Source organism: Microtus pennsylvanicus, chromosome 5, assembly GCF_037038515.1.
Source record: "Microtus pennsylvanicus isolate mMicPen1 chromosome 5, mMicPen1.hap1, whole genome shotgun sequence".
Taxonomy (NCBI): Eukaryota; Metazoa; Chordata; class Mammalia; order Rodentia; family Cricetidae; genus Microtus; species Microtus pennsylvanicus.
The window spans coordinates 98,792,856-98,819,020 of NC_134583.1; the positions used below are offsets into that span (position 1 = coordinate 98,792,856).

At 40.4% G+C, this 26,165-nt stretch overlaps 1 protein-coding gene across 2 annotated transcripts in view; it reads right to left on the reverse strand.

Annotated features, from left to right (window-relative positions):
• Positions 1-26,165, reverse strand: part of Pcsk5 (proprotein convertase subtilisin/kexin type 5) — a 421,783-nt gene that overhangs the window by 224,913 nt on the left and 170,705 nt on the right. For both annotated transcript variants that reach the window (XM_075973653.1, XM_075973652.1), the window contains exons 6-7: positions 22,747-22,835; positions 17,474-17,646 (exon numbers count right to left, since the gene is read on the reverse strand). In XM_075973653.1, coding sequence (XP_075829768.1) covers positions 17,474-17,646; positions 22,747-22,835 — 262 coding nt within the window. The remainder of the gene's footprint in view (positions 1-17,473; positions 17,647-22,746; positions 22,836-26,165) is intronic.

Consider the following 26,165-nt stretch of genomic DNA (forward strand, 5'->3'; position numbering starts at 1 on the left):
AGACGCATCCCCAGGCCTTTGTGTCAACTCGTAAGGGATAATTTTGACATTATGATTCACAAGTGTTGTATCCACAGATGATCTACTGTATTCTCAAGACAACAGAAGCCAACGTGTTAGAAAAGTGTTAGTTAGCAAGCCCTACAGGTGGCACAGTGCACAATGGGAGCTTCGTACATCACTGCCAATTTACAGATCAACAGGGCGCATCTCAGAGGTGCTCGGTAATGGTCTGATACAGGACGGGAGCCAGAATCTGAGCCATTCTTTTACAGTCGCCCCCTGAGCAAACGGGACTGGACTGAGATAATTTCTCTGCTCTTAGGAAAGCCTCTTGTGTCTTCACTGAAGCCTGGGACTGAGATCTGAAAGCAGTCTAGTTCCTGTTCTTTCCAGATCCAGGGCAAATCCAGGACTGACAAGCAAAGGATGCAGGTCTCATCCCGAGCAGCACTAACAGGGAGGATGCAGGTTTTAGAGCCCAAATCCTTCAGGCAACCTCAGCCCTAATGTGGCACCCTCAGACATATGAACACTAGACACTCTATTATTGTGAGATCCACAAATGACATTGCTATAGAACAATGGTTCTCAACCTTCCAAATGTTGGGACGCTTTAATACAGCGCCTCATGTTGTGGTGACCCCCAATCATAAAATTAATTTTGTTCCGACTTCGTAACTGTAATTTTACTACTGTTATGAATTGCAAGGTAAATACTGTATTTTCCAATGATCTTAGGTGACTGCGGTAAAAGGGTCATTGAACACCACAAGGGGTTGTGACCCACAGGTTGAGAACCATTGCTATAGAGGCATCACAGCACCACTTAAGTTATCCTTTAGGAATTTACAGGCATGAAAGAACTATGAATTGCTGCTGTCCTAAAAATGCCCCTTCCAGAGGTATTTGATCCTTGTATTAAACAGATAATTGATGGAAATTCCTTTATAAACAAGCATAGACAAATAAATGGTCATGTTGGGTAGCATACATTTCTAGTTCCAACCCCAGGGAGGCAGAGGCAGGCATATCTCTGTGAGTTCAAAGCCAGCCTGGGCTACATAGTACATTTTAGACCATCCACAACTACATGGAAAGACTCTGTGTCACAAATAATCAGAAAAACAGCACAGAAAGCTGGAAGGACAGCACACGCTCCCAAGCCGTCTGAGGTCTGGGCGTGAGGAGAGAGAAGTCACAGGGACCAAGTATGAAGGGTGCTAGGATTTGGGAGGGTCTCCTAAACAGAGGCTGGCCCTGCGGACCTCCTCCCATTCTCAATCCACTTCCTGCCAGTCTAGAGTCTAGGCTAAAACTTGACAGAAATCAAAGGACACTGAAGCCCACAGAGAGAAGCCACAGAGATTAGTGTTTCAGAGCTCATGGGTTAGGGGTGTGTCTAGTGGTGGTGGGGGTGGGAACCCAGGGTGCTAGAGGCCAATGTAGCCCTTTAAATGTCACAGAGATTAAATTGTAACCTTCTCCCCCTGGCTAAATTTCATTACAGGTATATGAGGTCATCAGTGTGATGTCTGAGCAGATGGAATCAGTGTTCTCATAAAGAGGGAAAGAGATAGCAGCAAGTTCTCTCCAAAAGTGGCCACAGAGGAAAGGTCATGTGACAAGCTGGCTGTCTACAAGCTGAGACCAGTACTCATCTGATTTCCTGGGTCTGGGGTTCCAGCCTTCTGGCATCTAGGACTAACTGGCAGAACATTATGTTCTACTGCTTGAGCCACCCAGCCACTGCTGAGTTAAGGCAGCGAGAGCTGAAGAAAACAAGCTGAGAGAAGACAGAGTGGTCCATCCTCCTGAGAGTCAGAGGATGCAGGATGCTCCCCCATTCTCTCTACAGGGTAGCTGACCCAGAGTGGCCCATCCTCTTGAGAGTTGGAGGATGCAGGATGCTCCCTCATGCTCCCCATAGGGCAGCTGACCCAGAATGGTCCATCCTCCTGAGAGGCAGAGAATGCAGGATGCAGGATGCTCCCTCATGCTCCCCACAGGGCAGCTGACCCAGAGGCAGAGGATGCAGGATGCTGCCCCATTCTCTCCACAGGGCAGCTGGCCCAGAGTGGTCCATCCTCCTGAGAGGCAGAGGATGTAGGATGCTTCCTCATGCTCTCCACAGGGCAACTGACCTGTCTGTCTGGGCGGAAGGTGTATGATCAAAGCCCAAGAAATAAACACTAAATTTGTGGGCTGAAAATGCCATAACCAAGCCTGCCAAACGTCTCTGGGGTTAATCTAAAACAATTAGCAATCCACAGACGTGTTTCCTGCAGAGGCACAGGGGGTTTGCATTAGTGTGAAATAGTCCTAAACCAAAACATGTGTTAAAAAACAACAGAAGTCTGGCAATTTTACTAAAACTTAGGAGTAATTTAAGAAGGAAACCTTAGTGTAGGGTACAGGGAGAGGGAAAGTGAACAGAGGATTCAAATAGAGTTTTGAGACATATTTTTCCCGAAGGGTAAGTAGTAATATCATTTTTTAAAGCTTGGTTAAGTAATATGATTACAATTCAGTTATTTAAATATGAGAAACAAAACAAGCCTGCAGTTGAACTGCATGCCAAGTTAAAAAGTCAGGAAACAAGGCCATAATACATTGTGAAATCCACGCAGGCCCCATTCAGCTAAATGCTAAACAGTCTTTTTCATTGTGTGTCTAAATGAGCATATGTGTTTTTTTACGTATTCTCTAAAAAGTCAATTTAGTTAGCCCCATAAGCGCTGTTACGACAGCACAAGACAGAGCTGGCTTTTCTCGTGGCCATTTTATTCTGGATTGCTAATTCAATCCTACTCCTGGAGGGTGGGGGTTGAGAAGCTTCTAGTGTGGTGATGAAACCAAACTTTTCTTCAAAATAAGTTGTTCTTATTCTTTATTTGCCATTTTGGTAGACCATTCTTCTCCAATATTGCTTAGCAGTTGTTTGAAGAGCAATGAATAAATATTAGAGGCTTATTACAATTAAAAAAAGAGGAAGACAATAGCAAGTATGGCTTCTGGTATTTGTTAACTGAGAACAAAATCCTGAGCACCAGCAATGTGTATGTGTAGATTCTCTAGATTAGGCAGCCAAGAACATCAAGTGATGTGTCCTGAGTCATTTAACCGGAGCGTGTTAGAAGCATGAGCCCCTATTGAGTTTGATCAGAACTGTGTATCTGTGGATGGAGACATGAAGGGGCACACTAAAAATACATGAGAATTAGGAACTTTCTTTCTACCAAAGCCTTGTCTGGGCCTCCCTTTATCTCCTGTGCAGCTTCCTCCCATCAGCAGGCCAAGAACGCAGTGCTCTCTGTAAGCTTTTGTTTATCATATGGCTATTGGAGTCTCTGTCTCCCATGACACAGACAGAGTCTCCATAATTAAGAGGCGGAGACAGGGGGGGACATGGGCACGTACAGGGAATGCCTTGGTAGCTGAGAGGTGAAGCAACAGCGATTTCTTTAACGCCTACAGACATTCAGACTAGCAGTTCCAAAATGCTTCCTGCTTAGGGCAGGGTTTCTTGAATGAAACGAGTCTGGTCTAGAATACAGGTAAAGGCAAGCTAATAAACAAAGTACATCAAAAGCCAAAATATAAATGTTTAATAACTATTCAAAATTTCAAAATATATTGCTTATTTAAGCAATTTAAATAACGTTCGGCATCATTATCATCCAAGAATGAATGACTAAGGTGAACCAGAAAAGTTACCAGAAAAGGAACACAGGTGGCAAACCCTCAGCAGAGTAGATGGCCGGCCTGCCCAGTGTCTCGGTGACCACCTGGTCTAACCTGGGAATGCACCAGGCATTCCACTGATGGCAGGCACATCCCATTTCAGGATCACACAAGTCTCGGTTGATGCTGCTTCTTTTCTCAGAACAACTAAGGTAAATGGGAGAGCAACCTTATGTATTGTAAGCTAAATTGTCATTCATTACAGTTTACCTATGTGGTGATTTAATGGCAGCAAAAGCTCTGAGTCAAAAGTCTCAAGATTAAAAATGCTAATTAATGACAAAGGACAGCTCCCTTAAGTTGACTTTCAACAGCTCCCCAATCACCAAACAGGTATCCCTGAGCCACACCTCCTGCCTTGAGCCATCTCCTCAGCTATATCAAGTATCTGTTCCATGCATCCGCTGAGAGGTCTGCCTGCGCATGTCCAGTTGATGCTGACTCAACAAAGGCCATCTCTGCTGTGGTCTTATTCATTCCCATCCCACGCCATCAAAGGGTGCTGAATAGGGACAACTGGAATGGAAATACAATGATTTTCCACTTCCCTGTGGGAAGAAAAGCACAGAATGTGTGAGGAGGAAGGGGTCTGAGAGCTGGCACTACTGGTCCCCAGCTCTGTATTCCTGCCAGCTACACGCGCTAGCACTCTACCCCCCCCCATCCTGCCCATCTCAACCACCCCTTTTCTCAGCTCTGACCTGGCTTCTCTGTATGCTGGTTTTCTGTGCATACCGCAGACTACCAAGCCAAGTATTTAGAGTCATTTTTTATGTTCTTTGACTTTTTAATAAAACACTGAAAAATTAGATGCAGTTATTAGCAACCATATTAATTTTATACAACCATACACAAATAAAAATGAATTTTATACGCTCACTGAGCACACCCAGTGCAGTCAGCTTAGAATTTTAAAGGCATAGAGAGCCCAATAAAGACTATGGAGTCAGCTGCAACAAGCATTTCTAATAAAAATGACTTTTTATTTTTACTGTTTAATGTTTAAATGTATTTTAAGTGGAATAGCAGATTTTTAAGTGCTCGGTGTAACTGGCACTTAATACCTTTTCATATTGTTAGAGTTCTAGTTCATGGACTGGCAGCTTGGAATTCAGGGAACTAAAGGTGACACTTGGAAAGGCAGCTAACAGTCCTAGAAATAAGGGGCTCCCCATTCCCCAGTTCCCAGGAAATGCTCCTTTTATGCTCAGTGTATGAACAGAGACTGTTGAAAAGGAATTGCTTACGTATCATAAGCAATAGAATACAAATGCATTAGATCTTAGTAGAATGAGCCAATCACAGTGGCGCAAACCTGTAATCCCAGCACTCAGGAGGTTGAGGCAGAGAATTTGCCATGGCATAGAAGCTAGCTTGGGTTGCATAGTGAGTCTGAGGTCAGCCTGGGATACCTATGAAGACCTTGTCTCAACAACAACCACAACCTCAAACAAAACAGCAAAAGCATAACGATAACAAAAGCTTAATCAACCCTACTTTCGAAACGGGTGTTTTTTAGAAGGGGTGAGTAGCACTGGGGCTTACAGACGTATGCTTGGACACATCACAGATATGCACACGGGTGTGGTTCTTGGCTTCTGAAACTGTATTGTGACTGTGGATTTCTTTCACTTTGCATATCTTTATGATGTAACTAGAAGAAAAGTATGAGTTTTTCAAGAAGAAACACCAGTAGTGTATCTATGAAGAAACAAACCTTGGGTATCAAAACCAGAAACAAATATGCGTTTATACAAAGATTTTTATTTTTGACTCTGCCCATCTAAGTACTTCAAATAATAGAAACTTGGAGGTGAATGCTGTGGTATGAATAGTACCTAGCAATGAAGACATCAGAAATAGTCTGGGAGAAGGCATGCTGGATCATGGACCACTCAGAGCCATCTCTACTGATGCTGAAAGTACTTAACAGTGTGGCTTAAATACTGCTCAACAACCACGGATTAAGCTAATTAAAACAACAACAACAACAACAAGAATAACAACTCCTCTCCTGCTTTATTTCATTTGCTAAATCAAGAATTCCAAAATATTGGCCTCCTGGCCACCCAGACTTCTTGCTGTCTCAGACTTCATCTTCCTCATCTGCCAACACAAGCCTCACTAGAAACACATCATCTTAAAAAGCTGAAAAAGGGATTTTTACTGGGAGAAGGTAAATCTGAAAAATCACACTTCCCCTGTTTCATTCCTTGCACAATGTGTGAAAACAAAGCATGGTATCCCAATAACGTACACACAGCTTGTTTATGCATCAATTAAAACCAAGCTGAAACTTCAGAAAGACTCAGGTATTATTCGCCTCCACTCTCCCCTCCGAAGGCAACCTTCTATCCCATGGTGCAAGGACTGCTAACAGTATTTGGAAGGGAAATCACACAGGTCGAGTTCACTCTCAATTCCTTATTTCAAGCAGCTAAGACAAAACTGTGCCTGTCATACACTCGCAGAAGTAATCACCGCCAACAGCACCAGCTAAGCTGTTCTGGGCAGTCACTCCTCCCAGCATTCCCAAAGGCCACTGTCACACCTGCCAACTCTCTACCTCTTGGATCATTTCAACAAAGTCAAAGCCACGCTCTCACTTTCAGCAAAGTCAGGTTCATGGAAGCAAGAGGGGACCCACAATGTTAATTTTATGATTTTGATTCTGAGGGGCTGGAGAGCTGGTTCAGGGATTTAGAGTACGCATTGCTCTTGCAGATGACATGAGGTCAATTCCTGGCACCCAAGTCAAGTGGCTCACAATTTTCTGTAACTACGGCTCCAGAGAGATTCAATGTCTGCCCTCCTTGGGCACACACACAAGCACATACACACACACACACACACACACACACACACACACACACACACCCATATCTTAAAACAAAAACAAATCTTTAAAAAGCACAAATTCAAAACTGTTTTGAAATGTGTTATTACATTTCAATTTATGCTGAGGGACTAAACTTTGAAAAATTCCCTTCATAGAAAATAAAAACACTTATTACCCAGCAGGGGTATGAAAGAATTTACTATAAATGTTTGGAAAGGCGCTTAAGAAATAATAGAGATAGTCCAGTGAAAATAAAAGTTCATGCCACTTGAAGTTAGCGCTAGATTATGGAATTCTTGCTGTGAATTATTGCAACTGCCGGATTAACTCTAAACAAGCAATAAGCTAGCCGCCCCTCTCTGTAACTCACTGTGGGGCCTGAATGATGTCACAGTCTTCAACTACAGGAAGCAGTAACCTTAACCTTACATAGGACACCTTATAAGACTTCTGAAATAGGGAAAATCGTCTCACAGCATTTTCTACCCATAAAAACAGTTCTGTCTTAAATAAAAAGGAACTGTTATATTAGACTCATTTTTTTAATGTAAGAGTTCATGGTAAATATTCTGTGATTCTTAAAAGTGAATCCAAAGCCATCCTTCCTTTGAAGAGAAGATCAGCTGCCAGGCTGAGCATTCATCCATCAAGAGCCATGTCACTGGGTCTTTGCAATGGCTCCAATAAAGAGAACAGGAGTGTGGTCCTTCCCAAGGGAAACGGAAGCGCTGGCAATTTAGCAACACGTCTTGTATCAGACTGACAATGGCCTGTGCTCTCTGTAAGTCCTGAACCTCCTAAAAGACTGACAAGGAAAGAAACCAACACTGTGAAGTCTGGGATGTTGCTCAATATGACTTGGATGATAACTCCTCTGAAAGCTCAAAGACATAGTTCTTTGTTGCTGTGGCCACTTCTGTGACCACGTTTTGGCTGAACATGCACAGACGTGCCATATAATACCCAACATGAATCAACATTACACAATGGTAAAAAAACACAGGTATTACATGAGATCTGAGTATAAGCCACAGTTAAGCTTCTTAGTGGCCAACCACATTCCTATTTGCCATCCATGTACTGTGCACTCCTATGATGCTACCAGAGCCAGAATTACAACCGTGTTGTACAAAGCTCTGCGCACTCCATTGGATTGTATTTATCATATAAGGAGGGATATAGGCATACTATGTGCATCACAAATTTGACTCCACAAGTCATATACACTTCTAAGCAATAGGAACATACAGACCTAGTTCAATTTATCTTTATTACACAGTGACCTATATTTTCTGCTGACTGGCTCTCACATTGAGTTAAAGGAAATGCACCTACGTGTTCTCCCCAAAATTTACATTTGGAAACAAATAAATGGCTGTTTAGAATGGATGTTACTCTCACCTAACCCAACAGCTGTATGCTTTTGCTGTCCTAGAAACATAGGAGAAAAAGTTTTGAAACATTTACCTGTTCCCCCGTTAGGCCAGCAGTCACTCTAGACAGAACCAAGCAAACCAACATCTTAATCTCTTGCAGAGATGTAGCCGATGCAGGACCACTGACGGTTAATCTCCATTGTCAGCGTGATGGTATGTAGAGCCACCACGGGGCACACTTTTGGGTATGTCTACAATGGTATTTACAGAAAGATTCACCAGAAAAAAGGAGGTCCACTCTGAATATCAGTGGAGCCATGCGAGGGACTGGGTCTGAGAATGAATAAAAAGTAGAGCTCTGCACCAACCAGGGTCGTTCTGTTCCTGAAACGTGGATGCATTGCGACCAGCTGTGTCAGTCTCCTGAGCAAGACTGCCCTATCCTTAGACAGAAGAATTCAACCCCTTCTTTCAGAGTTTGCTGTTTTCAAGTACTTGTCACAGAAATGAGAAAAGTAACTAAAAAGAGGAATTTAGAATCAGTTTGTCAACTAATTTAATTAGATAAATACAAACACCTCTTTAAAGCTATAAACGAGGCAGCAATGTATTTTTGAAAATTTTACATAGATAAGGTTACTGTACATTTGTGCATCTTTCCTTAAAGATGCCTAGGTAAAATTTAGTAATATAGTAATCAAAATTTGCTACTTATGCCTTGGGCAATACTGTGATAATTGTAGAACTTCAAACCACAGATGTGTTTATGAAAGACAGACTTCTGTTTAACAAATGGATGACATTAAATTGATTACACTTGACAAGTCACTTCTTAATTTTTATAAATATACACAGAGATCCAGACGGGTATAGTTAAATCCTGAGGCAAGTTTTAAAAACAGGCCCAGATAGAGCAAGTTCTCATTAAGTCAAATCAAATTTAAATAATCTCTTTCATCTGTGTTGGCCCATCCATAGATCATTTTACAACTTTACAACTTTCACCAGCCAATGCAGAAGCAAGCTGACATTTATTAAAATGCAAACTGGTATCAATCTTCCTATAGTTGGTTGTCTATCAAAGAAAAACAATCTATCCCTCTCTGGTGGAATCAGTTAATTTTATTACGACTACTATTGCTGCTCTTATTATATAAGTGCATTATGTTTCTTCTCTCTCCTCTTGGTGAACACACGCTTTTAATTTAAAAGACTTAAGAATTTCTGCATTTTCAATAGACAACGTGTGCTTGAAGACGGCCTGTGCTTTCATCAAACATTCTACATATCTACTCAACTGGAAAATGTGTTAATTTTCTGAGAAGAGACTGTAACTGAAGAACTGGACCCGTGGATATATTAGTGTGAAGACGGAACCAGCACTACAGTTCCAACAGGAGAATAACAAGCCAAGATTTTGAGTTCCCAGGCTCTCATTCCTTGTCCTTGACATTGGCTCTGAGTGGAATTCACTGAATGCTCTAATGATCTCTCCAAACAAAAATGCTCAAAATGTTGCCCTGGGCTTGAAATGTACTTGCAGATAAAGTGACAGATAAGAGTCATGATTTTAAAAAAAATTATTTATTACTTATTTTTATTATTTGTGTGTGTGTGTGTGTGTGTGTGTGTGTAGCCAGAGGAGGGCACTGGATTGACTAGACCTAGAGTCAGAGTTAGTTGTGAGCTACTGATTCCTGACAGGGATGCTGGAATTCGAACTCTGGTATGTGGAAGTGTTTTTAATGCTGAGCCATCTTTCCAGTCCAAGAGAATTCTGTAAGACGTGGTCCTCAACTATTCACAGTGCACTATGTGAGTTCTCCAAGGGTGGAGTGCAGAGACAATGCCAAACCAATGCTAAGCATGGAGTGGGTACTGGAGCAAGCTTTCTTGAGTGAAACGACAAGGCAACCATAATATGAGCTTTCCTGAATACAGAAAAGATTCCATTTCAATTTCCCCCTCTGTTTCGAGAGAACATAATTGAGCACACTTGTCAGGAAAGGCTGTCAGCGTGTCAGACACCTGCTGATAACTGGCAACCGTACCAATTGCACAAGATGTATTAAACTTTAATAACCCAAAGTGGGCAGGATGGCTCCAAGGCAAGAAGGTTTTGTTACTGTGTGCTGTGCTTTCTGTCCTCTCCTACCAGGTTCTGTAAGATGTGTGCATTTGGGGAGGTAGCTCACACTTTTTTAGATGTTTCCTCACCATTACACAAAGACTTTCCCTGAGACAAGGGCTAAGTGCTATTCATCCTTCCATGCCACCTAGCAAAGTGTTGAGCATGGCAGAGCACGCAGACAAATGGTGTCCATCAGAGAAAACTCCGCCCTGTCAGCCTCTTCTTCTGCCGCCCACCTCAGTGTCAGCAATAACTGAAAACTGTCTGTGGTGCCACTTAGGTCATGAAATCATTTTCCTATTTAGGATCAGCTAACAAGATGAGGCCACGAATGTCTCCGTAGCTACTGTTTGCCACGGATCTGGGTCAAAGCCACCTAAGGGCAAGTGGTGACAGGGTGATTTTTATCCCGTTCCTTTAAAAGATGACATGCAAAGTCTTATTCTGAAAGCCCTGTCAAGAATGGGAGAGACCCCACGTGCCCTGCTAAAATCCTAGAGTGATCCTTGTCAGTCATGGGAGGCACTGATGAATGTTAAAGGGAATGAAGATAGTACACAGGTATAGAAATACTTCCTCGATTGCAGCGTTCATGCAGAACTGAAAGCCACAGCTTTGGCTGGGAGGTTTCGGAAGCATCCTGTGGAGAAGTCTGTGCGAAGAATGTTCTATTTGCAAGCATGAGGGAGGATTCAGAGACTTCCAGCAAACAGCAATAGGAAATTGCTTAATAGGTGAGTAGGCTGAAGCCCAAGGAAAACAGGGATCAAAGACTGTCGCACATAAAGAAATACATTAGTGGCAGGAATTGAATTAACCAAGCCATTTCCAGTCCTAAGGTTATGATTGCAAAGCTTTAACTAATTTAGCGGAACTTTAAGAGAACAGTTCTACAAAATCTAAAATGAAATCAAATTTCAAAGCAATTTTTAAAAAGTGGTGAAAGTTTTGTTGAGTGTTCTGGTGTGTGTGTGAGGCTGAATGAGGAAGACGTAGCTTGAGGTTAGCTTGGGGTACACAGTCTAACCTGGGGTATAAAGCAAGACTCCATGGGAAGTCCCGAGGGAAGGAATAAAGGAGGGAGTGGGGGAGGGCGAAAGAAAGAAATGGCAGAGAGAAAAAGAAAGCTTATATATGGTTAAACTGAAAACCTTCATTAGATAAAGTTAAGCACATTTCTTTACTTCGAGGCAACTCAAACCCTTTCATGTACTTTCAAGTCACCAAAGAAACCATAAATAAATGGTAATTCTCACGTACTTGGCAGAAAAATAAAACAAGAACTTGATTCCCACCTCATTATGTTTTGAGTTTTATGAAGGAAATATTCTCTTGGTAGTCTCTTCTACTTATGCCGACCATACATTAACAGTTAGCCAAAGAGTTCCAGGGGATCATTCAGCAGTCTCGAATTGATTAAACCCAGGCATGTGGGACCATGCAGAACTCTCATGGCATTTACACAGTCAGCAGCTCATCTTTAGCACCTTACACATTTCAGGTGTGACTCGGGTTAAGCCTTATCACATTCAGAGACTTGGCATTGTGTCAGGAACTCAGCAGTGTGTTTCACAGGCATTAAAATAGGATCTTCTAATGGAATCTTCTAAGGGAGCTTCTAAGGAGCATACAGCCTCCTTGACTGGATGAACAAACTGATCCTACACGGTAACTAATTGAACCTGAGTAAGTTTTTTTTTTTTTAAAAAAAAGGGTATTATAACCAACATTTCCAAATTGGAGAGTCTGCATTTCAGACTCTGGGTACTATAACCACTATGGTTTATCTTGCATGCGTAACGGTTCAGGTTCATTATATATGGTCAAAGCAATGCAAGCGTGGTTTTTGAATACACCCTGCAATCAGTCATGTGATTCATTCACATATTCCTCAGCCATTCATTCTTTCTTCACTAAATCCTCTGAGTGTGAAGACTGCTCTGAGAATACACGAGAAGATGTAATCAGACTCTGAAGCTTTACAGAGGAGATGATCTTAAAATGAACAAGTACAACACCATGGAGGTTTAAAGGGGCATGAGGGGTTGGGGTGCCTAGGAAGAGCAGGCAGGGTGCCCTGTTACAAGTTAGATGAGAGCTTGGAGGTCAATGAGACAAAGCAGACTCAATGTGTTGCTGGGAGCGGGTGAGGTCTGAAGAAATGGCTCCAAGGGATAATGCAAGCAAAGGCCACAACGCATTTCAGTATGAAGGGGAAAGAAATGTAGGAAGGAAAAGGAAGGGGATACATAGTGAGATGACAGAGATTCGTCACCTATTCTTTTCTTTACTTTTATTTTTATATGTGAGCATTTCTGGACGGCATGCATGTCTGTGGACTGCTTGTATGGCCTGATATCTATGGAGACCTAAAGAAGATGCTGGACCCCTGAAAGTATTACAGATGGTTGTGAGCTACCATGTGGGTGCTGGGAATTGAACCTGGGTCCTCTAGAAGAGCAGCCAGTGCTCTTAGCCACTGAGTCATCTCTCCAGATCTACTTATTCTTTCTCAGATAAGAGAACTAACTGCGTGAATGTGTATTTGATAGCAGAGTTGAAACAGGAAAACACGATTAAGGAAGAGGAAGATGTGGCCAAGAAGACAGAAGGGAACACACTGCTGAACTCACTGGAGTGCTTTGAGGCCTCTGTTCTGACTTGGACAGCTAAGACAGATTTGTTTTCTCTACTTGTAAGACTCGGGGAATAGTGCCCATCTAACAAGACTATTGTCTAGATTAAAAACCAAGAGCCTGTTTTGGGCTTAGATGAAGGGCAGTAGTGAATAGACTGGCCAACATAGTAAATGTTCAGGTTATCATTGACATCGTCATTGCTTCTACCCTCTTCCTCCTTGTCATCATCATCATCACCTTTCCACTCATGGAGTATAGCTCAAACTATGTGATTCTAAAAATTACAATTACACTTGACATCAAATAATATGCAATTCTGAGAAAGAGACAGAGAGAAAGAAAGAGAGCAAGCAAGTTGTCAACTACGATATGGTATATTTAACACAGTTCCGCTGATACAATTTTGGCACATTATTTCTAAACTGAATCAATTTTAATTTTGTTAAAATCTTTGAAAGCACTGTTACATCCTACTGAGTCAAATATTTATCTTATAGTAAACAAATGGGGTGCATTTTGAAATTCAATATTTGGTATGTTTCTGATTAGTGAGCAGAAAGGATGGACATGATCCAATACATGGAAGCCCCGAGCAAAATGTATTTATTTCCCCTCTGAATAGATTTTTGGATACTTATCCTTCTCTCTCCCGATGTCTGATCTGGACAACAGTCTGTGGTCTAGCCAGTGCTGCCATAGTGTTAATTCTGTCAGGGACCACTGCAATCTCCTATTCTTGTCCTCCATCCTTCACCTGACAGATGGCAAGTCTCTATTTGAACATCCAGTGGCTTTCTGTCACAGGAAAGAATGCGAACCCTCTGTGTGACTTAGAAACCCCGCCTGAGCTGGCCTTAGCCAACTTCACACTTCTACCGCTTTGTGCTCATACTATTCCGACTGCCTGAGGTATTGTTCTGTCCAAGAAATAAACTGCAACGACCCTTTGCTAGTTAGGGTTCTTGGTGCTTTCTGCTCCTTCTGCATAGACTGTTTCTCTTCCACGTCCTCACATGACTGGCTTACCTTTTATATCTGCAGATACTACCTCCTCAACCTTAAGTATCTCTAAGTCTACCTCTCCCATCTTAAGTAGCACTGCCCCTCCCAGTTACCGGCTGTATTTCACCTGTTATATGAATCACAGCTGAAACATCCTTGGAGATTCTCTGCTTGTATTTTGTCTTGCTGATATGTGTAGGGGCTATTTTAGGTGTTCTTCACCATTCATCTACAATACTTAAGGAGCAGTAACTTGCTAAGCTTCAAGGGGGTGAGGATAAATCATTCTAATTCATGCAGGACGTGGAAGAAGTGGCGAGGACACCAATGGGCAAAAGTGACGTAAGGTCACTGTACAAGTCTTTAGTTGGTTAGCTGAAGGCATTTCTTTACCTGTTTTTGTTCCTTAGGTCCTCAAATCACTCAACAGCACACGTATATTCTATCAGGCCTCAAGGAAAAAACATTTAGGTTTCGCTTTAGGTTTCTTCATGAGAAAGTAGCCAAAATTTTCATTTTTCTGATAAAGACTACCCAATATCACCTTGAAATATTGAATGGTATACTCATAGCTATCTAGAGAAACATCTTTTGGGAAAATAAACAATTTGAGACTAGATACACGAGCAACTGAAACACACACACTCACACACACACACACCACACTCCCAGTGTGCTCACTGACAGAATCACAGTAAAATTGCAGATGCTTTACATTGCAGACACTTTTGTTTAGAGCAAGTGGAATTGGTAGCGTGGATAGACAGGAGGAACAGAACAAATGACCTCTACGAAGCTCAGAGAACCTGGGCTGACCTGTGCCGTGTTATTTCTAATCCGCTCCAAATAGCAACCGGATGCGTGGAAATTCTGCAATGGGGGCATGACCTAGAGGAGAAGGATGAGGGGCTAAAGGCAGATATTAACAGTACTCTTGAGGAAGACACCTCTTCTCTACATACTTCTTACTGAGTCCTTACTATACTCAGTGTGTTAATGACTTTACTGTGGATTGCTAGCTCACTGAATGCTCAGAAACTCTCTGTGAATGAGAAGGACATTTCCACACCACTTTAGAAGAGGAAATGGAAGCAAGGTATTAGATTTAGTTAAAGTCAGAAGTAAATGAGAAACACTAGGCTTGACTTGAAAGCTTCACTCTACAGAAGGCATGAAAACGCTATCCAATCCATTTTGTCTTATTTCAATGGTTTATTGCTGTCATTTCAGATTTAGGTGGGCCATGAACCAGAAGATAGATCTTCCCTTTGAAAAGTTACTGCTTTTGCTACTACTTCAACTCTAAAAGTTAATGGCTCATCTTAAAACTGAAGTCCCTTTTTGTTCCGATTAATCCTCAGAAGATCTTCAAAGGAATGCTGAATAAATCATGCTCTCCTTATTCTTTTCAGTTTCTGGGTGATGGATATCACACCTAAGGTTTTATGCATGCCAAGCACATGCTTGACTTCTGAGCTGTATCCCAGTCCCTAAATTATGGTACTGCAGATTTCCAAAAATTTTGAAACAAATAAAACCAATGAGCCCTATTTCTATGGAGTGCCCTGGAATAATGCCCATGGGATCCAAGGAGAGATTCAAATGTTTCCCAGTTGGCAGGTTAATGTGGTTATGGGTATGATGTTGTATCTGTACTTAGCAACTACTGACTATTTGGGTGGGCAAATCTATTATAAACTTCTTCCTTATATACTTTTTGAATACGACTTGCCACAACAAAATATTTTTTTACATTTAAAATGAGCTTAATTTTTCTACATTATTTCTTTCTAAATAGTCCTTTGGGTTTGAATGTTTTCTTACATGATCTGTTTCTAAACTTTAAAAAAAACACTTCTAAAGTCAAAGTGCCACATTTTTATCTGTTTTAAGCATTAAGATTATAGTTTATTTCTGTTGATAGTTATTTATCTGTATATAGTTATTTCTACAAACTTACTAGTAAAATAAATGTACAAACTTTTTTCTCAGCACTGAGTTACTTAGCCACACGCCCCTTAGTCAGTTAGCCAACCTCCTTATTAGACTTGGCCATTCTTTGTATGTATGTCCACAACCACAAGGTATGCGCATTACTAATAAAAGGATTTTCATAGTACTGAGGAATTTCAGGTTGCTCTTTCTTATGGGTGCAAGGCACTCATAACTGGAAGATTTGAACTAAACTCAATGGCCATTCTACTGGGATAATAATAGTAATTTGTAGTCCACAAGTTTGGCAATGAATCAGCAGATGACATAGGGTGTATTCATTTCATTTCATATCAAGGCACTTTGAAAGGAAAATGCTAGGTAACCAGTTACAATATTATCTATTCATTAAAAGTTTACAAAAGTAACTAAATATGGACAGAACTATAAAATGTCTTCACAATCATTTTTTTTCTTTCTTTCGTTTTTTTTTTTTTTTGGTAGAAAGCGCTTACAAAAAAAGTGTGTGTTTTCTCCCTCAAATTCATTTCGGGATAGCCACGAGATGGCCTAGCTCAGGCTTTTGCTAAAAATCTAACCAAGACTCACAAAATTATACAAGACTCAGTATGATTTTTAGTCCTGCTCAAACATTGCACCAATCAGCTGAATGCGTCCCACGGTTCCATGTCTGGGCCGAATCCATGAAAACATTGTGGTAGCATCATTTGGAGTAAACTACATTTGATGCAGCAGACACTTATAAAGGGCTCACCAGAACTCAATCCATTCTCTTAGTTTTGTAAAGCTCATGATTGTGTATAAAGGGCATGGTCTGCACTCTTGTGGCTTAAACTTTTGTGAGGAAAATATGGCCAAAATATAAATGTGACTTGGTCTTTATCAAACACAGCACGCACAGAGTAGGAGACTAATTGTAGTTAATTCCTGTATGGGTTTATAGAGATTTCTGGGAAGATGTCGCTTTTTAGAAGAGGATGGAAGGACTTGGGGGTAGTCAGGGGAAACAGAATGTCCTGATGCACAGTGAACAAGAGTAGAAGATGTTGCAAGACAATGAAGTGAGAAGGTAAGAAAGGCAAGGGAAATTCGGGCCAGATCAATGATATCATGCATAGAAACATATATACTTTGTGTAACTCAAATTCTATTCATTAGTAGGAGAAGACAAGGCCCTGCTCTGGTGGGGCACTCCTCCTTCCAGGGGGATAAGTTCTAGCATCTTTACTTCTGTTTCATTTAGAACAGTTTAAGATCTGTAATTTAAAGCAAATATTCTATTAGATTGTGGAGCTATGTTTTCTGGGGACAATGTCCACTCTTCCAGTGACATAAAGACAATGCTAAGTTACCTGATTGGAGAGATCTGGTGCCATAGAAAAATATTGTTTCTGGACAGAAGGGAGGCTAAGTGTCACCAAGGGGAGATGCCAGAAGAGCCTTGCTGGATGTTCTACTAACACCAAATGGAGACTGTGAACACCTACTCAGTTGCTCGCCCCAGGAATTTGCTTCTCGAAGGGCCACGTTCACATATTAACTAATGAATTTCTTCTGTGTGTCTCTAAACATCCAAGTAACCGTTCACGTCATAGCAGAGACTAACTCTGAGTTTGTTTGTAGAGCGGAAACAACTCGTAACGCCAATGTTCAAGACGTCTTTCCAGTGGCCACTTGCCCCCCCCCCCCCCCCCCCCCCGTGAGCTTCAGCAATCCTCTAGCCTGCATCGTGGCATGCCTACAAGGTCTGCCCATGAAAATCCTCAGCCCAGAGGCTTCTGAAACCTACCATTCTCACACCGTTCTCAAAGGCTTGCCGGGTGAGGGGAGCTGGCCCATCCACAGTCTTGCCGTCGTCATCCGGGCCCCAGCTGGCACTGTAAATGTGCACATGCTGTGGGTTGTAGCTGACAGACTTCGCTTCCACCATGTCAGTGACGTCGCCATCCAGCATCCGCACACCTGCAAAGCAGAAAGGAGCAAGCCGATTACTCGTCTCCAGCAGACAATACCTAAGCACGCCATGCAGACAACGTACGGGAATAAAGAATACATTAAAAAACTGTAAACATATTTATGTATTTATTCAATTCTAATGTGCATGCAGATGTCTGCCCAAATTTTATGTGTGACATTATGTGTGCAAGAACCCTCTGAGGCCAGAATTGGGAGCTGAGAGCCCTGGAACTAGAGTTAGAAGCAGTTGTGAGTCACCATGTGGATGCTGGGACAGTAGGCACTCTTGACCATCTCCCTAGGCCCAAGAAAATATTTTAACCAACACTTCAGTGAATGTTTCCTAGAAAAATGGTACCAGTTTGTAGAAGCTAGCCTAGCTTGGGGAGACAGGAGGTTTCATTGTGTATAAAAGAACAAAATTTCATTCAATTTTTTTTTTAAATTTTCTATTCTTTTTCTAAAGTTGCAAATCTTGCTTTCCTTCCTGTCTATTTTAAATGAGTATTTGACAAAGTTACTCAAGCAATTCTAAATTTCTCCCTATTGATGAAGTTGGACTCGTAGATGTAGAAATCTTCTAACCTTACCAGTTTTGGAAAAACTGCAAAGTTGCCACTCTACCTGGGTCTCATTTCCCATATAGCCTATAATAGTAGACGGATGCAAACTTACTGGATTTCTTTGCTGCCAACGTATGTACAAGTCAAATAATAGATGAGAATGTATTCGACACACTTCAAATAACTCTCAAGATGTTTTAGCAACATTTAGTCATTAATCGTCATTTAAGCTCATTCCTATCAGACAGAAATCAAGCATTAACCTTGTCTTTCAAAACTAGTCACCAATAGAGCAAGACATAAATTATATGCCAAATGCCAACTTTTCCTTTTTATTCTGTATTTTGGCAACTTACAACAATAGCATAACATTTAATAATTTAGTAAAAGAAAAACTAGCTTACACTAAATATCATCACTGAGACTTGTATTGTTTTAAATGTAAAAAGCTTTATTATTTATTTTATGGATGTGGGTGTATGCCTGCATGTACACCTTGTTCATCACATGCATGCCTGGCAGACAGAAGAGGGTGTCAGATCTCCTGGAGTGAGAGTTTACAGATCATTATTGAGTCACCATGTGGGTCCTGGGAATCAACCTTGGTTCTGTCAGAGGAGCAGCCAGTGCTCTTAACCACTGAGCCTTCTCTCCAGCCCCTTATTTTAAAATTATACTTCCACAGGATTAATTTGCTTTTAAGGAAACTTTTTCTTCCCAGCAAGATTTCAAGTTTTTAACTGGTTACCAAGACACAGATTTAAACATGAGACTCCAGTGTAGGCTATCTTAGATACTATGAGGCCTGAGTTGATTACTGTCAGGAAAACAAAACTATTTTTTTTTAAAAACAGTATCTTTGTGTTTTTTTTAAAGTTAAGAAAAACAGAAATACTGAACAAGAATACATATGTTGTTAGTATACAACTCAACATTCTAGCTCATTTTCTTCATCTAAAAACTATATTTTAAGTCAGTCTGAAGAAATTGAAATAACATGATATTATATGACTTAAAAATTATTTCCTTTAATATTTTTATGAAAAACAAAAAGAAAGTTTTTTATGAAAAAATAAAGACCTAGGATATTCTAACACTTAACAACATTGTTTTCCCAAGTATTTCTGAAGATATTGGACTTGATTGTTAGGCCTCAGGTAATATTAATTGGCTGCTTAGTGAGATCAGCGAGGCGTTCTTCTGAGTACACTTGCAATGGGCTCTCCTGCAAAGACTGGCGGAGCAATCAGTGGGGAAAGACCAACTAGCTTGAATTTGACTTGTCCTTCCTAACAAATAGGGGGCTTGGGTGTATTAATAGAAGGAATAAGCCTGCATAAGTGAGCAAGCCAAATCTTGAGCTTGTGTTTCTATCGTCCTTGCTTTGGCTTCAGACTACGGTATTACTGGTCTCACCTATGGTGAGACTTCCAGTCCATTGGACTAAGTAGTTATTGGGGAATCCTGATAGTCAATATGGTACTATCCAGCCTCCAATTATGTAAGATAATTTGATAAATCTTTTTTATAGTTATACATTATTATGTACATAGGCTTACATATAGATATTTTATCTATATCAGTGTAAGTATGCATGCAAATACTCTACAGGGTCTTTTCTATAACACTCTTAATCATGTCAACTCTCGATAGTTTTACTTTTTATATTTTTAATTAATACACACCCAATTGTATTTAATCTGGGTTATTATAGAATACTTTCACTCTGGGATCACTTTGTTATTTGTGTTATAGTGTTGTTGTGTGTGCTTACATATGTAAATGTAGGCATGAGTGCATGCATACATGCATGTGTGCGTATAGGACGAATTCCTTAGACACTTTATACCTTAATTTTTGAAGTAGGGCTTCCCAGTGAACCTAGAGATTACAGATTTGGCAAGACTGGCTACGTTGGTCTGCCAATGTGCTCTGAGGATCCTAATGTGTCCACTTTCCCAAGTACCAGGTTTGTGGACCCACGTTCCTGTGCCTGATTCTTTACATGTGTATTGAGGATACACAATTAGGTCCTCAAGTGTGGTGCAGCGAACACTTTGCTGAGTGAGCTACCTCTCCACACCCCACTTTTAGATTCTGAGAGAAGAGGTTTATCATCAAGTTACGCAGTGATAAAGACAGTGGGAAAATGCCTTAAAACTTACGGAATGCAAACTGTCCTCTGAAAAGTCATGTGGTTTGTTTTGTGGAAGCAGGTAACTTAGGATGATGTTCTACATGTACTGGGTCCTGAATGGCCATGGCTTGTTTTCAGTTATTATGAACATTTAAAGCTGGTATGCTCTCTTTCAGGGCAAAGGCAACATACTACTTCATCTCGTTAGGTTGTATTTAGAAGCATCCTCCTGCACAGAGGGCTCTAAATCAAACATTAGAACTGCCCCCCCAATTTAGCAACGAGAGTATCCAGGTGAGAATGTGAAAGCATTGGTATAACACCTGAACTTGAGTTTTCTGTCATGTAGTTTATGTGTCTGTTAAATCATCCTTAGAAGTCATGAGTTTTCTGACTGGAAATACATAAAGAATTTCATAATTTTGTCAAGTTTAAATGCTAAAGGCTGCTTCATCTTTTCTTTTTCCACTACAAACTTTATGCCTTGGGTCTGAGGAGCTGAACTTTAGTTCAGAATATTCTTGCTTAGTACATTTTTGAATCCTCACCATACATTTATCTTTTTAAGGAAGTACAGTTAAGCTTCTTGGCCAGCAGCTGTGAGGGAGTTCAGAGTTTATTAACTTCTTCCCTCATGACTAGTCAGAGTGCGGGGTCAGTCAGTGCTGGGAATGTAATCCCAGCCATAGAGGATGCAAGCTCATTCGTGAGAGGAGACTGTTGCAGTATCCAGGTAGCCATGGATCTGATCTTCCTGGGTGACACTCTTTCCACACCTTAGGAAGAGCCTCTGTCCTTATCAGAGTGGATGCTCCTGAGTGCAGCTCTTTACTGGGAAACAAACTGTGAGCCCAAGAAATTTAGGGTGAAAGAAGGAAAATAAAGCATTCAGACATATTTCGAGGCTGCTGGCAGTCAAGAGAATCTTAGGAACCTGCGTTAAGCACAGCTCCACATGGTTCCTCCAACTGTAGCTTTGTTTTTGCTGATATCGGTTACCTATCAACAAGGGTCCAGAAATATGACATGGGAAATTCTAAAAATGAACAATTCACCTTTCAAGTAACACCCCTCTTACAGTATTTTGCTATAATTGTTTCATCTATCTATCTATCTATCTATCTATCTATCTATCTATCTATCTATCTATTTTGGTTTTTCAAGACAGGATTCCTCTGTAGCTTTGGAGCCTATCCTGAACTCTCTCTCTAGACCAGGCTGGCCTTGAACTCACAAAGATTTGCCTGTCTCTGCCTCCCGAGTGTTGGGATTAAAGACATGCGACACTACCGCCTGGCCTAACTTTTATTGGTTGTTGTTAGCATCTTGCTATGCTCAATCTGGCAGATAAATGACCACAAGCATTTATAAGACATAGCAAGGCAATGTATAGAGGGCTGGGAACTGTGTCTGAGTGAGGAAGCCCCTGGGAGTATTGGATGAGTGGCGACTATTGCACTCTGAATGTTTTGTACTCTTATTGTGGTTAGGAATGGCACTTTTCAGTTTTAGATGAACTATTTGCTAACAGATAGAGCATTGGAACAAGGTACTCACCTTGCTGCTGAAGTTCGTAGTCATCTGACATTTTTTAGTCTACCTAGGGGAACATCTTTAGGCCTAACGATGAAGTCACTAGTCTATTAAAGTGCTGTCTTCCCATTTGTGGGTGGCTGTGGCAATCATCTGTTGCTTACAACAATGATTACAAGTTGGAAAGTGGAGTCTACTTTTTCAGAACTTTGATTAATACTGTGTTGGCTAGGTCTTTATAATAAACATACTTGTGCCGCAGTTTGAATTTATATGAGCTTATATGCATATATGTACACAAAACACAAACATGATGCATATCTGTCTGTCTGCCTATCTATCTACACATACACACACACATACACATAATCTGGACTCGTGGGAACATTAGGGGAGTCTAAGAAGGGATTTTACCGTTCAGTATTTCAGTTACAATTAAAAGGCACCTTTTAAAAGCTTGGCCACCACATACAGGAATGTGTCTTTTCTTTTTAAGGCTGTCTTAAAATGCTTTTTCCACAGAGATATTGTGGTTAGACATTTCTATTGCTAGTTCTTCAAGAACAGGCACCAATTCCAAGTTTATATATATATCTATATATATCAATCAATAAATCACATTTCTGTAGTCACTACTGGGTAACATTTTTGTTTTTGTTCAAGTATTATTTAGAAACACTGTATTTGTGACATTGGAGTTTTGTGGCAAGTGTCCACCATTGAACATCATCTCTCACATGGGCACCGTGCAGTCAGCAGCAGTTGCTCCCTGTCACGCATAGAGGTGCCCACTGCTAGTTTGAAAAGGATCCTGAAAAGCCGTTCGCCAAGAGCTTCCTGGCTCCTGTGTGATTCCTTGGAAGTGTCCCATACCTCCAATCTTGGCGTTGAAAGCGATTCCAACGGTGCAGTGAGAGTTGTTTGCAGCGGCTGCCACTTCTCCAGCACAACGGGTCCCATGCCTGTAAGTAGAACAGACACGGATTCTAAAGTAAGATACTCCGTTCTCACCAGTTCTGGGCGTTCACTGCCAAAGTGGTGAAGAAAGTATCCAGCTGTGGGTGTTTCGAGAACTTCCTACCCAAGCAGCACTCAGCTTGACTATGGCAAATAAGTTAGCACTTCATCATGTGATTTTTGAGTTGTATTCCGAAGGAATTATTTTTGATATCTTTCTATCCTAAGAAGAAAACCACCGTAAAGGCTGAAATTGAACCATGTGTTTGGAGGGTCTGTTTGTTTGTACTCTTTAATAAGCCACCAGCACACATGGCTACAGAAATATCATCTCAAGTTTTAATCTTATTTAAATTGTGAATAAATTTAAATACAGGTACAAGACATGTTACACATATAGATATTATTTTGGCTCTTTTTAACTTCATTTTTTTAGTTTTCTGAGAATTTAGAGTAAGTACTATATTTATATTTTCCAATTTCTTTCCCTCTCTCTTCCCTCCAACTTTTCCTGTGTCCCCCAACTTGTTTTCAAATGCATGTCTTTTCTTCTTCTATTATTATTATTATCTGGAAATATAGATCAAGTAATTCCAATTAAAATTTATTATCCAAAGTGTAATATACTATTGAATTGCAAAGATAGCGCATAGAACAAATATCTTAATAATTGCTTTAAAGAAATTGTATGTAAATTATTGAGGCATGTCATGACTTAGTTTATTTGTTCCTTTTTGTTTCCTTATGGTTCTTAAAAATGTGGTCATCAGAAAAGAAGGTTTGGGTTGAAAAAGTCTTTTTTTTTCCTTTTTTGATAAGAATTCCCTATTACTTCTTCCTGCAACAATGCTTTTTGATCAGAAATATCTTCTGGCTGTAACAAAGCTACTGGTTGGAAGAAAATGTTTATTAAAAGAGATAGTGCATGCTGCTCTTTTCACTTAGTTGTGTCGTGCATCTATTTCTATACCAGTATTAATCTGGGCATACTAGTGACTACTAACCACTGGATTATTCTTCATGTGACAGTATAAATAACATGGGATGATAGACTTATTTGGCTGTATGTATACCCATATGCACTTACAATTTTTTAAAAATATATCTTTTATTACAGAATGCTACCACGTTTTTACTAAGATGAACAAGGATGTGATCAGCAATTTTGAGCATATATATCATTTACCAACTGAAGATAGGTTATAAGAACTAGTATTACCGGACCAAAAGGGTACAGTGGGCAGAAACTGATAACAACCTGCAAAAAAATGTAACTAAGTGCATGAAAAGATGTCTTTAACAATACTGGTGTACGGTTAGGAGATGGCTCAGGTAGAAAAGTGCTTGCTATGTATACATGAAGGCCCGCACTCGTCCCCAGTGCCCACGGAAAAAAGTCGATGACAGTAGCGTGTGCCTGTGAGGCAGATCCCTGGAGTTGGCTAGCCAGCCATTCTAGATGAATCCATATATTCTTCACCCAATGAGAGACCGTCTCAAAAAAAAATAAGGCAGAAAGATATTGACAAAAAATACTTAATATTTACATTTGGTGCGCATGCGTGCGGGTACATACACACACACACACACACACACACACACACACACACACACACACACTCCCAATGCCAGTATGTCTACAGTGTATGCATGTGATGCATGTGCCAAAGAGAAAGTGAGAAAAGAAAGGGGGGGAAGAGAGATCATAGCACAGCTGAAGGTCATTATTTCAAATGGAGGGAATATTTGTGCAATCTTAGGTATGAATTTCTCAGTCTCTTTGCTCATATGACACAAAAAGTACATTTTTGGTTCTTTACCTTGACTGGCCATCATTGGAACTGCTTATTCATTACTGTTCTTGCTTTATGAACAGCTTTTCTGAAGCCCTGGTTCAAAGTTCTCCCTGCCTTTCCTGTCATATCTGTTGTAAAAACGTTTCCAAATTTGAAAAGTGTTGTTTTCACGGAAGGATATTTTAGGCTGTCATGCTGAGCATTTAATTTTGACAGACTCCTAGTTATCCTTCCCTGATAACATATTAATGTGTGCTTGCTCTGCGTGTGTGCTTGCTGTGCGTGTGCATGTGTTGGGGGGTATGTGTACAGCACATGTAGAGTGGTTAGAGACAACTGTGGACTTGTTTTGGTCCATCTACGCTTACGTACTCATCTGGAATCGAACTCAGGTCTACTGTTTTGTGCACCAAGTCCATTTACTTCCTGAGCCATCTCAGGCCTGGGTTATATCACTTTAATTATTAGAAAAACTTTTAAGTATTAAAAGAACAATTATTTCTTGTGTGAGTTCCAAACACAACTGACAATTTTCCCTTGAGCTTAGCAACTGTTAAGTTTGAGTGTTTATTGGGTATTTGTTGAATAGTAGATTGAGTTGTAAGTTATTCTTATTCAAATGTCTAATTCTTTGGGTGAGTCCATTATTCAAATATTATATTATATCAATTATTAATTAATTCGGAATGCTATAATTCAGTCTTTTTTTATCCATTGACCCATGGATTATATATAATTTTAATATTTTAAAGTGCATATATGTCATTTTAAAAAACATATTGAGCCGGGCAGTGGTGGCGCACGCCTTTAATCCCAGCACTCGGGAGGCAGAGGCAGGCGGATTTCTGTGAGTTCGAGACCAGGCTGGTCTACAAGAGCTAGTTCCAGGACAGGCTCCAAAACCACAGAGAAACCCTGTCTCGAAAAACCACAAAAAACCACACACAAAAAAACAAAAAAAAAACCCATATTGAACACTTAATTACCTTGCAATGTAAGGGTATAATTTCTTAACAAACTGAATTTTGCAAGAGCTAAACAATAACTGAGTCCACAGTCAGTGTCAGCAAATGCTCTGTGCCTGAAGCCCATGTACTATATACATTCTCCAGTTGTTCCTATATGTGTAAAGCCTGCTTAAGATTTTGGATTTATAATCTTCATTGCAGTTTTAACTATTTTGCTAAATTTAGCACAAAATAATTAACCTTCTTTGCGAAATGAACATTTTAGGACTATGTTATAATACTCAGTAGCTCCTACAGTGAACAAAACTAATTATATTTAAATCACTTACTACTTTACTTAAATTTTATGTGATTAGTTATATTTCTTAAAATGAAGAGTTTTTCTGAAGTTAAGATATTTTTTACTAGCCTGGCATGGAAGCTCATGCCTTTAATCCCAGTACTAGGGAGGAAGAGTGAGGTAGATATCGTTAAGTAAGTTGTCAGTCTGGTCTACATACTGAGACATTTTCTTTTTTAAAAAAAATTTATTTATTTTACATCTGGATAGCTGCCTCCTCTCCTTCCTCTT